A 12,438-nucleotide genomic window follows, 5' to 3' on the forward strand; every position below is an offset into this window, starting at 1 on the left:
GGGGAGAGAGGGGTTACAGCTATGGAGAGATTATCTCCACAGTCCTGTCCCCTGATGTAACCCCCAGCCTGAAGTGGATCTGGTATCATTTGGAAGGTGAGGGAGACTTCCTGGGTCAGAGTACAGGGCTGTAGACCTCGCTATGCAGTATGGCAGTGGCCCCTGACATATAGGGCCCCATCCCTCTCTCCCCAGATGAGGTGTATGGCAGTGGCCCCTGACATATAGGGCCCCATCCCTCTCTCTCCCCCGGATGAGGTGTATGGCAGTGGCCCCTGATATATAGGACCCCATCCCTCTCTCTCCCCCGGATGAGGTGTATGGCAGTGGCCCCTGATATATGGGGCCCCATTCCTCTCTTCCCCGGATGAGGTGTATGGCAGTGGCCCCTGATACATAGGACCCCATGCCGCCCTCTCGCGGAGCAATTGAAGCTGCGCGGCCACGCTGTGCATGCCGGGTAATGAGATCACGGAGAAGTCAGTAGCGAAAGGGTGCTGGGGAGGCGGGGCGTTGCCTAGTAACCGTTTCCTGTCAGATGGAGGCTGATTGACGTCACTGACTGCTGTGATTGGTTGACTCGGAGATTTCCGGTGAGTGCGCGGAGAAGACGCCCGGAGGGGGAGGCCAGGACGCCCGGAGCACCGGGGACAGCGGCCCGAACACCGACATACGCAGCTCAATAATCTCTGGTGAGAAGCGGGGAGACAGTACCGGAGGGGTGGGGTGGAGCGGGGTACGGACGGTACCGGGGGGGACGTGAAGTAGAGGTGGTGACATTACCGGAGGAGATGTGGAGGGGGGGGGACATTACCGGAGGAGATGTGGAGGGGGGGGGGACATTACCGGAGGAGACGTGGAGAAGAGGGGAGGGGGTATTACCGGAGAAGAGGGGAGGGGGCATTACCGGAGGAGACGTGGAGAATGGAGGGGGGACATTACCGGAGATGTGGGGGGGGGGGCCATTACCGGAGGAGATGTGGAGAAGGGGGGGGCATTACCGGAGGAGATGTGGAGAATGGGGGGGGGGGGGACATTACCGGAGGAGATGTGGAGAATGGGGGGGGGGGGACATTACCGGAGGAGATGTGGAGAATGGGGGGGGGGGGACATTACCGGAGGAGATGTGGAGAATGGGGGGGGGGGGACATTACCGGAGGAGATGTGGAGAATGGGGGGGGGGACATTACCGGAGGAGATGTGGAGAATGGGGGGGGGACATTACCGGAGGAGATGGGGAGAATGGGGGGGGGGGACATTACCGGAGGAGATGGGGAGAATGGGGGGGGGGGGACTTTACCGGAGAAGATGTGGAGAATGGGGGGGGGGGGGGGGGGACATTACCGGAGGAGATGGGGAGAATGGGGGGGGGGGGACTTTACCGGAGGAGATGGGGAGAATGGGGGGGGGGACATTACCGGAGAAGATGTGGAGAATGGGGGGGGGGGGACATTACCGGAGGAGATGTGGAGAATGGGGGGGGGGGGACATTACCGGAGGAGATGTGGTGAAGGGGGGGGACGACATTACCGGAGGAGATGTGGAGAATGGGGGGGGGGGACATTACCAGGGGAGAAGGGGGGGGGGGGACATTACCGGAGGAGATGTGGAGAATGGGGGGGGACATTACCGGAGGAGATGTGGAGAATGGGGGGGGGGGACATTACCAAGGGAAAAGGGGGGGGGGGACATTACCAAGGGAAAAGGGTGGGGGACATTACCAAGGGAGAAGGGGGGGGGGACATTACCAAGGGAGAAGGGGGGGGGGACATTCCCAAGGGAGAAGGGGGGGGGGACATTCCCAAGGGAGAAGGGGGGGGACATTCCCAAGGGAGATGGGGGGGGGGACATTCCCAAGGGAGATGGGGGGGGGGGGGACATTCCCAAGGGAGATGGGGGGGGGGGACATTCCCAAGGGAGAAGGGGGGGGGACATTCCCAAGGGAGAAGGGGGGGGGACATTACCGGGGGAGAAGGGGGGGGGGACATTACCGGGGGAGAAGGGGGGGGGGGACATTACCAGGGGAGAAGGGGGGGGGACATTACCAGGGGAGATGTGGAAAAGGGAGGGGGGGTGGGGGACATTACCGGAGGAGATGTGGAAAAGGGCGGGGGGTGGGGGACATTGCCGGAGGAGATGTGGAGAAGGTGTGTGGGGGGGTACATTACCGGAGGAGATGGGGAGACGGGGGGGGGGAGACATTACCGGAGGAGATGTCGAGGGGGGGGGGGGACATTACCGGAGGAGATGTCGAGGGGGGGGGACATTACCGGAGGAGATGTCGAGGGGGGGGGGACATTACCGGAGGAGATGTCGAGGGGGGGGGGGGACATTACCGGAGGAGATGTGGAGAATGGGGGGGGGGGGACAATACCAGAGGAGAAGGGGGGGGGGGACATTACCGAAGGAGATGTTGAAGGGAGGGGGGGGGGTGGAGACATTACCGGAGGAGAAGGGGGGGGGACATTACCAGGGGAGATGGGGGGGGGGGGGACATTACCGGAGGAGATGTGGTGAAGGGGGGGGGACATTACTGGAGGAGATGTGGTGAAGGGGGGGCATTAACGGAGATGTGGAGAATGGGGGGGGGGGGGTGACATTACCAGGGGGGGGGGGGGACATTACCGTAGGAGATGTGGAGAATGGGGGGGGACATTACCAGGGGAGAAGGGGGGGGGACATTACCGAAGGAGATGTGGAAGGGGGGGGGGGGGGGGTGGAGACATTACCGGAGGAGATGTGGAAAAGGGGGGGACATTACCGGAGGAGATGTGGAGAATGGGGGGGGACATTACCAGGGGAGATGTGGAGAAGGGGGGGGGGACATTACCGGAGGAGATGTGGAAAAGGGCGGGGGGGTGGGGGACATTACCGGAGGAGATGTGGAAAAGGGCGGGGAGGTGGGGGACATTGCCGGAGGAGATGTGGAGAAGGTGTGTGGGGGGGGTACATTACCGGAGGAGATGGGGAGACATTACCGGAGGAGATAAGGGGGGGGGGGGACATTACCGGAGGAGATGTCGAGGGGGGGGGGACATTACCGGAGGAGATGTGGAGAAGGGGGGGGGGGACATTACCGGAGGAGATGTGGAGAAGGGGGGGGGGGGGACATTACCGGAGGAGATGTGGAGAAGGGGGGAGGGGGACATTACCAGGGGAGAAGGGGGGGGGGACATTACCGTAGGAGATGTGGAGAATGGGGGGGGACATTACCGGAGGAGATGTGGAGAATGGGGGGGGGGGGACATTACCGAAGGAGATGTGGAAGGGGGGGGGGGGGGTGGAGACATTACCAGGGGAAAGGTGGGGAATGGGGGGGGAAACATTACCGAAGGAGATGTGGAAAAGGGGGGGACATTACCGGAGGAGATGTGGAGAATGGGGGGGGACATTACCAGGGGAGATGTGGAGAAGGGGGGGGGGGACATTACCAGGGGAGAAGGGGGGGGGGACTTTACCAGAGGAGATGTGGAGAAGGGGGGGGGGGCATTACCAGGGGAGAAGGGGGGGGGGACATTACCGAAGGAGATGTGGAGAAGGGCGGGGGGGGGGTGGGGGACATTACCGGAGGAGATGTGGAAAAGGGCGGGGGGGTGGGGGACATTACCGGTGGAGATGTGGAGAAGGGCGGGGGGTGGGGGACATTGCCGGAGGAAATGTGGAGAAGGTGTGTGGGGGGGTACATTACCGGGGGAGATGGGGGGGGGGACATTACCGGAGGAGATAAGGGGGGGGGACATTACCGGAGGAGATGTCGAGGGGGGGGGACATTACCGGAGGAGATGTGGAGAAGGGGGGGGGGACATTACCGGAGGAGATGTGGAGAAGGGGGGGGGGGGGACATTACCGGAGGAGATGTGGAGAAGGGGGGAGGGGGACATTACCGGAGGAGATGTCGAGAGGGAGGGGGACATTACCGGAGGAGATGTCGAGGGGGGGGGGGACATTACCGGAGGAGATGTCGAGGGGGGGGGGACATTACCGGAGGAGATGGGGAGACGGGGGGGGGGACATTACCGGAGGAGATAAGGGGGGGGGGGACATTACCGGAGGAGAGGTCGAGGGGGGGGGGGGACATTACCGGAGGAGATGTGGAGAAGGGGGGGGGACATTACCGGAGGAGATGTGGAGAAGGGGGGGGGGACATTACCGGAGGAGATGTGGAGAAGGGGGGGGGGGACATTACCGGAGGAGATGTGGAGAAGGGGGGGGGGGGGACATTACCGGAGGAGATGTGGAGAAGGGGGGGGGGGGGGACATTACCGGAGGAGATGTGGAGAAGGGGGGGGGGGGACATTACCGGAGGAGATGTCGAGGGGGGGGGGGGGACATTACCGGAGGAGATGTGGAGAAGGGGGGGGGGGGGACATTACCAGAGGAGAAGGGGGGGAGACATTACCGAAGGAGATGTTGAAGGGGGGGGGGGGGGACATTACCGGAGGAGATGTGGAGAAGGGGGGGGGGGGCATTACCGGAGGAGATGTGGAGAAGGGGGGGGGGACATTACCAGGGGAGAAGGGGGGGCGGACATTACCGGAGGAGATGTGGAGAAAGGGGGGGGGGGGGACATTACCGAAGGAGATGTGGAAGGGGGGGGGGACATTACCGGAAGAGATGTGGAGAAGGGGGGGGGACATTACCGGAGGAGATGTGGAGAAGGGGGGGACATTACCGGAGATGTGAAGAAGGGGGGGGGGGACATTACCGGAGGAGATGTGGAAGGGGGGGGGGGGAGACATTACCGGAGGAGATGTGGAGAAGGGGGGGGGGGGGGGACATTACCAGAGATGTGAAGAAGGGGAGGGGGACATTACCGGAGGAGATGGGGATGGGGGACATTACCAGGGGAGAAGGGGGGGACATTACCGGAGGAGATGTGGAGAATGGTGGGGGGACATTACCGGAGGAAATGTGGAGGAGGGGGGACATTACCGGAGGAGATGTGGAGAATGGGGGGGGGACGACATTACCGAAGGAGATGTGAATGAAGTTGGGGGTAGAGTACCCAGTACCGGAGAAGATGCGGGGGGGGGGGGGGGGGTTTACAGTAGGAGGAGTGAGGTGGAAAGAGAGAGTAGATGGGAGGGACTGTAGAGGAGGGGGTGGTAAGAGACTTGGGGGGGGGAGAAGGGGCAATACCAGCGGAGACGAGAATTGGAGGGGGCACGTTATATGAGGGGGCGGGAAATTATTGGAGGAGACATGAGGTGGGGGGGGAAACGGTATAGGGGGGGGAAGGGGAGAAGATGTTACTAGAGGAGACATGAGGTGTGGGGCCAATAGCGGAGAAGACGTGAGGTGAGTGATTGGTGGGGAGATTAGGGGAGGAGACACACGAAGAAGAGAGGGCGATACCGGGGAAGAAGTGAGGTGGGGGGGGCAGTACCGGAAGAGACGTGAAGGGGGGGGGGGTTATCTGAGGAGACGTGAAGTTGAGAGGGGGGGTATTACCGGAGGAGACGTGAGGTTAGAGGGTGTTAACAGTGGAGACGTCACCTGCAGGAGGCTGGTACCAGAGGAGACATTAAGTGGAGGGGCGGTACTAAAGGAGACGTGAGGTAGCGGGGTGGTGGGGACTGGTACCGAAGGAGACCATGTGGAGGGTTAGTGGTGGTCTGTGCTCTACCACCTACTGCCCTCTCCTATGTGAATGGTGAGTGGTGGTTTCCCCTATGCTTACTATACATGGTGGTTAGGGAATAATGGTGGTGGCACACTCCCAGTAGTCACCGACTAATTCAGTCCAGCATACCTGGTGGTGAGGGCATGGAGCTGGGCTGTCGGTGGGATGGGGGCAGACCCTGGTCTGATGACTCTTTGTCCTGGCAGCGTCATGGCGTCCTGCGGCACCAGCAGTGAGGAGGAGCGCAGCCTGCGAGAGTGCGAGCAGTATGTGCAGAAATACAACATCCAGCAGCTGCTGAAGGACTGCATTGTCCAGCTGTGCACCGCCCGCCCCGACAAGCCCATGGCCTTCCTCCGAGAGTACTTTGAGCGTCTGGAGAAGGTAGGTGCCCATTACCACTGACCCAGCCTCCTCTCACACATCCAGAGCAAAATAGTAGGAAAAAAAGGCATCAGGTACAAAGAGGACGCGTTTCGGCCAAGCATGGCCTTCATCAGCTTAGAGTGTACACTTAAAGCTGATGAAGGCCATGCTTGGCCAACACGTGTCCACAATAAATAAGCAAGTATCTGGTAAGTGCCGGGTCTTTACTATTATTTTTTTTCTGTATACCCATTGCCTCGAGCACCACCGCTATGGAAGTGCCATCCTCCACACATTGTTCTTCTCACACATCCACCTTCATCATTATACCACTGAGCCAGCCTCCCCTCACCATTTCACCTACATCACTATACCACGGAGCCAGCCTTCCCTTACCATTCCACCTACATCACTGTACCACTGAGCCAGCCTCCCCTCACCATTCCACCTACATCACTATACCACGGAGCCAGCCTTCCCTTACCATTCCACCTACATCACTATACCACGGAGCCAGCCTTCCCTTACCATTCCACCTACATCACTATACCACGGAGCCAGCCTTCCCTCACCATTCCACCTACATCACTATACCACAGAGCCAGCCTTCTCTCACCATTCCACCTACATCACTATACCACAGAGCCAGCCTCCCCTCACCATTCCACCTACATCACTATACCACGGAGCCAGCCTTCCCTTACCATTCCACCTACATCACTATACCACGGAGCCAGCCTTCCCTTACCATTCCACCTACATCACTATACCACGGAGCCAGCCTTCCCTCACCATTCCACCTACATCACTATACCACGGAGCCAGCCTTCTCTCACCATTCCCCCTACATCACTATACCACTGAGCCAGCCTCCCCTCACCATTCCACCTACATCACTATACCACGGAGCCAGCCTTCCCTCACCATTCCACCTACATCACTATACCACGGAGCCAGCCTCCCCTCACCATTCCACCTACATCACTAAACCACTGAGTCAGCCTCCCCTCACCATTCCACCTACATCACTATACCACGGAGCCAGCCTTCCCTTACCATTCCACCTACATCACTGTACCACAGAGCCAGCCTTCCCTTACCATTCCACCTACATCACTATACCACAGAGCCAGCCTCCCCTCACCATTCCACCTACATCACTGTACCACAGAGCCAGCCTTCCCTTACCATTCCATCTACATCACTATACCACGGAGCCAGCCTCCCCTCACCATTCCATCTACATCACTATACCACGGAGCCAGCCTTCCCTCACCATTCCACCTACATCACTATACCACGGAGCCAGCCTTCTCTCACCATTCCCCCTACATCACTGTACCACAGAGCCAGCCTCCCCTCACCATTCCACCTACATCACTGTACCACTGAGCCAGCCTCCCCTCACCATTCCACCTACATCACTGTACCACTGAGCCAGCCTCCCCTCACCATTCCACCTACATCACTGTACCACTGAGCCAGCCTCCCCTCACCATTCCACCTACATCACTGTACCACTGAGCCAGCCTTCCCTTACCATTCCACCTACATCACTGTACCACTGAGCCAGCCTCCCCTCACCATTCCACCTACATCACTATACCACTGAGCCAGCCTTCTCTCACCATTCCCCCTACATCACTGTACCACAGAGCCAGCCTCCCCTCACCATTCCACCTACATCACTGTACCACTGAGCCAGCCTCCCCTCACCATTCCACCTACATCACTGTACCACAGAGCCAGCCTTCCCTTACCATTCCACCTACATCACTATACCACTGAGCCAGCCTCTTTCTATGCATCCACATACTTGGCAGTGACCCGGGACATGTTATGTTGCTTCTCTCAAGGCTGTGCAGAGACACAGACGTGCCCGCTCTCCTCCTCTGTGCGTGCAATGTATAGCAGACAAAATAAACATTAGGCTCCACCCACCACCTGAAAACTGAAAGTACTGATTTTGCTTTTAGAGTAGAGATATGTTTGATATATGATTGGAGCATATAGAGCTGCTCTTCTGTAAGCACATGGCACATTACTGAGCCAGCTCATCTTCACACGGAATTTGTTGGTGCTATACAAATAAATATTATTAAACACGTTCCTCCGTGTCTGCCCCCCCCCCCCCCCACTGAGCAGCAGACATTGTGCCACTGAGTCAGGTCATCTTCACACATTCCTCCATGCCTTGTACCCTTGTTCTCCACTAGAGGGCACTGTCCTTGATCCAGCTGCTCATTATCTTTTGACACATTACCACTCAGCCAGGTTCTCTTGTCAGGAGGAAGCCAAGCAGTCACTGAACCAGCAGAAGTCAGGCTCCCGCTCAGACTCCCGTGAAGATGAGATCTCCCCTCCTCCACCCATGAACCCTGTGGTAAAGGGCCGGAGACGACGTGGAGCCATCAGTGCTGAGGTGTACACTGAGGAGGACGCTGCATCGTATGTACGCAAGGTAAGTACGATGTGAAAGGTGCAGGTCACATGATGTTCCCTGGAAACTCCTGAAACCACAGTGCTCCTCTCTTCAGGTCATCCCCAAGGACTACAAGACCATGGCTGCCCTGGCCAAAGCCATCGAGAAGAACGTGCTGTTTGCTCATCTGGATGATAATGAGAGGAGGTAAGAGAAGCTGAGATATAAACTGTAGGTTACTGTGTATATGATAAAAGGAGAGCTTAATCAGGATGGACTCCAGAAGATGAGATATATGGAGCTGTAGGTTACTCTGTAGAGCAGTGCTCTGCCTGTACATCTTCCATGTAGGATTGCAGCAGCCAGACAGTGTTGGGCTATATTAGGGGACCATGTGTTCTGGATATTGCTGAGCTTAGTGCATCCTCATGTGACAGAGGTGTGAGTACCTGCATACAGCCCCTCTTATCTCAGCTTCCCAGTATTTGTGATGTCAGATGGATAGAGAGCTCACTTATCCTCTTCTTTCAGTGATATATTTGATGCCATGTTTTCTGTGACCTACATCGCTGGAGAAACTGTAATACAGCAAGGTGAGGGGGGTTCATGACACCTACCAGGTGAAGCAGTGGAAGCTTGTGTGTGGGGGGGAGGCTTGGCACACATAGGGTGGTCTCAGTTGAGGCGGTGGTGCCCCCATTAACACGCTTTGGTCTCTTTCAGGGGATGAAGGAGATAACTTCTATGTTGTTGACCAGGGGGAGATGGATGTGAGTATGTTGTTTACCTTATTGGGGGGGGGGTCACATGAGCTGGAGCGGAACCCCCATCTTCTGTCTTTTAGGTCTATGTCAGCAGTGAATGGATGACCAGCATTGGGGAGGGCGGCAGCTTTGGAGAATTGGCTTTGATTTATGGAACCCCAAGAGCTGCCACTGTGAAAGCTAAAACCAACGTCAAGTTATGGGGAATCGACAGGGATAGCTACCGGAGAATCCTTATGGTAGGAAAATGGGAGTGGCGGGGGTCTTGGCATGGTGGGGGGCCAGCTGACACTGATATAATGGTGTCTTATCACAGGGAAGCACTTTGCGGAAGCGGAAGATGTACGAGGAGTTCCTGAGTAAAGTCTCCATCCTGGGTAAGTTTTACCTGTCACAGGTATATTATCATCTGGGTCGTTAGCTCTTGGGGTTCACGGTCTCTTTTCCCCTTAGAATCTTTGGATAAGTGGGAGCGGCTGACTGTGGCGGACGCCCTGGAGCCAGTGCAGTTTGAGGACGGACAGAAGATTGTGGTGCAGGGAGAGCCGGGGGACGAGTTCTTCATCATCCTGGAGGTAACGGCCGACACATCCCAGTAGGGGGCACTGTGGTGGGGATGTTGTCCCATTCTCATTGCTTGTATTGTGGTTCTACCTGCAGGGTACAGCTGCCGTGCTCCAGCGCCGCTCCGAGGTGGAGGAGTTTGTGGAGGTCGGACGTCTCGGTCCCTCAGATTACTTTGGTAAGCGTTTATACTCTTCAGCTCTGGTCTCTGTCGTCTCCCACCCCCCTTTCCCTCTGTCACCCCCTCCGCCTTTGACGTAATTTCCTCCTCTTACAGGTGAGATTGCGCTGCTGATGAACAGACCCCGCGCAGCCACTGTGGTCGCCCGGGGGCCACTGAAGTGCGTGAAGCTGGATCGTCCTCGCTTTGAGCGAGTGCTGGGTCCCTGCTCCGACATTCTGAAGAGGAACATCCAGCAGTATAACAGCTTTGTGTCCCTGTCAGTGTGACCCCCACGCCCCCCAGCACCACCGCACCGCTTTACCTCCGCAGATAGCTTGTGCTCCACGCTGCCACCATCAGGACGCTCCCAGCCTCACCCCCTTCTTTCATTTAGAAGTTGTTTTCTATTCCGCGTTAACCCTTGCGATGCCAGTGCCCTGTGGCTGGGGATGGAGGTCCTGGTGCTGTCCGGTTAAAGCTGAGAGTAAGATGGTTACCCCCAGCTACATGTCATGTGGTTACCCAGCTGGACGTGGCCCTGCGCTCTATCCCCTCCCATTGGTGCAGGTCACGGCCCTTGTTTTATGTCTGGTGTGGGATCTCCGCAGGCTCCGCCCTTGATTTTATCCACTTTTTTTTTTTTTTTTATGTGATGCTAATAATAAAGGCGCGTGGTTTTACCGGTAAGCTCAGGGCTGGGAGAGTTGGGTTTTAGCCGTTTGCCTTTGGGGAGGGGGGAGGGGGGGTGTAGCCATCTGACTATAGATTCACGTGCGTCTGGCATCTCCGTCCGGCGGGGGCGTCTCGTCACATTAAGAGGACCAGTTTTGTATCGTTTTCTGATCATTTACTGTATGTGCTCAGATCTCTATAAATAAAGATTTATTCCTTTTCTTATAGATTTTCCTCAGAAGCCGTTCAGCAATAAATTCATTTCATTCTTATGTTGCTTATGTTCCAGATATATATTGTTTTTTTATATAATTTTTTTTGTTTTTCTTTAATTTTAATATAGATTTCTATGTGTGACGGGTACATGGGGCTGTTGGTTCTTTGGTGGGTACAGGAGGGGAGGGGGTGTCATCTGTGCCTGCTGCTGGTGTTCACTAAGTCTGACCGCTCATCTTACCCCTGTAAGGAAATGATTCTTATCCCCGTCCTGTGGACTTTTTACAGATGTGACTGCCTGGCGCTTACATAAGGAAAGAGGCAGGGGTGCCCGATCCACATGACCTCTGGCAAAAACTTTATTCTGACAGAGTCATAGCAGGATTGGGTAATCTCACACTAGGAGCCAGACCTGACATGCAGATGCTGGAGCAGGACAGGTGAGTATAAAACACGGGGGGGGGGGGGGGCAGCCTGTTATATCATATAATAATACACTATGTCCCACCCCCATTAATAAGATGTGTATTAAATCTGATTAAGATGGTTTGCATAGTATATTATATTGCACTAAAAAGGGGGGAGTTTGTATAGAGTATACCTCATTGGCAGGGGGGCCCACACATTATATTATACCTCATAGCGGGTGGAGGGGCACACTGCATTGTAACTGGACAGGGTGAAATTGTTTGTAAATCCAATGTTTGACAATTCTACTCATCTGAAAATTATTTCTGTGCTGCAGTATTCTATTTACATGGTGCAGTGTGTGACACTACGAGGGGCTTTCCATAGTTTAGAAGATGATAAAGTGCTGCTAATGTCTGGGCTTGACCCCCGCAGTGAAGAGGGGTAGACAGATGAAGTAATGGCGTCCTAGATCAGATGGGGAAGAAAAGAAACTGCTCCGGAGAAGACGTCACATGTAAGTCACTGATATCATTCTGTAAGTGTTGGGTCGGGCTGGTGCCCCCTCACAGCCTCTGCCCTATGCTACAGACTAGTCTCTACAAAATCATTACATAACCCTGAAAAAAAAAAACAAATAGTATAGGTGACAGTACTGTCCTGTAAGTGTTTCTTAGCAGGACTTACTAGCAGCACAGAGTATTTCAGTACTTAGAGCACTGTGGATATCTAAGTCAACCCCTTCAGGGCGGGGGGCATCCATTATAGCACTGTGTTCCCACCCATGGACGTATAGTTAAAGGAATCTTGTCACCGCGGCTGCTGGGGTGAAGCCCCCCGCCTTCAGTCATTCTCTATGGCCATTGGACTCATCTCTGGTGAGTGCGTGCACGGCTTCCGACAGGGATTTCTTGGTGACGGGGTCTGGGACTTAGATAGAAGGATAAGTATAAGGGGCTTCACCCCGGCAACCGGGGTGACAGGTCCTCTTTAAATCTTCAGATGTAACAGGCCCAGAATCTGTACCCATGCCATCTGCGGCAGGGCCTGGCTGTCTGTGTTCCTGGCAGGTAAGGCTGCTATTACATGGGCTGATAAAGACCTGATTGTAATTGGCCGAATAGGGTCAATATCGCTTCATGTAATAGAGACAACAATCAGCCGATGAAATGATCGCTCCTTCAGGCCCTGACGCTACGTGTAATAGTGATGCACGGCTGACGATTGAACAAACAGTCAA

The 12,438-nt window shown here is 55.9% G+C and overlaps 1 protein-coding gene across 1 annotated transcript; it reads left to right on the forward strand.

The window, feature by feature from the left end:
• Positions 1-565: 565 nt before the first annotated feature.
• PRKAR1A (protein kinase cAMP-dependent type I regulatory subunit alpha) lies at positions 566-10,846 on the forward strand. The gene is made up of 11 exons (XM_069952450.1): positions 566-692; positions 5,830-6,007; positions 8,277-8,450; positions 8,527-8,618; positions 8,943-9,004; positions 9,135-9,181; positions 9,256-9,414; positions 9,492-9,552; positions 9,629-9,750; positions 9,836-9,917; positions 10,017-10,846. The coding sequence occupies exons 2-11, from the start codon at positions 5,834-5,836 to the stop codon at positions 10,187-10,189; spliced, it is 1,146 nt and encodes a 381-aa protein (XP_069808551.1). The 5' UTR covers positions 566-692; positions 5,830-5,833; the 3' UTR covers positions 10,190-10,846.
• Positions 10,847-12,438: the final 1,592 nt, after the last annotated feature.

The sequence above is a fragment of the Dendropsophus ebraccatus genome, chromosome 14, assembly GCF_027789765.1.
Source record: "Dendropsophus ebraccatus isolate aDenEbr1 chromosome 14, aDenEbr1.pat, whole genome shotgun sequence".
Taxonomy (NCBI): domain Eukaryota; kingdom Metazoa; phylum Chordata; class Amphibia; order Anura; family Hylidae; genus Dendropsophus; species Dendropsophus ebraccatus.

Excerpts from the sequence above, each read along its gene's own strand:
- PRKAR1A (XM_069952450.1), top strand. The coding sequence starts at position 5,834 with ATGGCGTCCTGCGGCACCAGCAGTGAGGAGGAGCGCAGCCTGCGAGAG. Across the intron at positions 8,619-8,942 it reads CTGGATGATAATGAGAGGAG|TGATATATTTGATGCCATGT; the intron begins GTAAGAGAAGCT and ends CTCTTCTTTCAG. Across the intron at positions 9,005-9,134 it reads AGAAACTGTAATACAGCAAG|GGGATGAAGGAGATAACTTC; the intron begins GTGAGGGGGGTT and ends GGTCTCTTTCAG.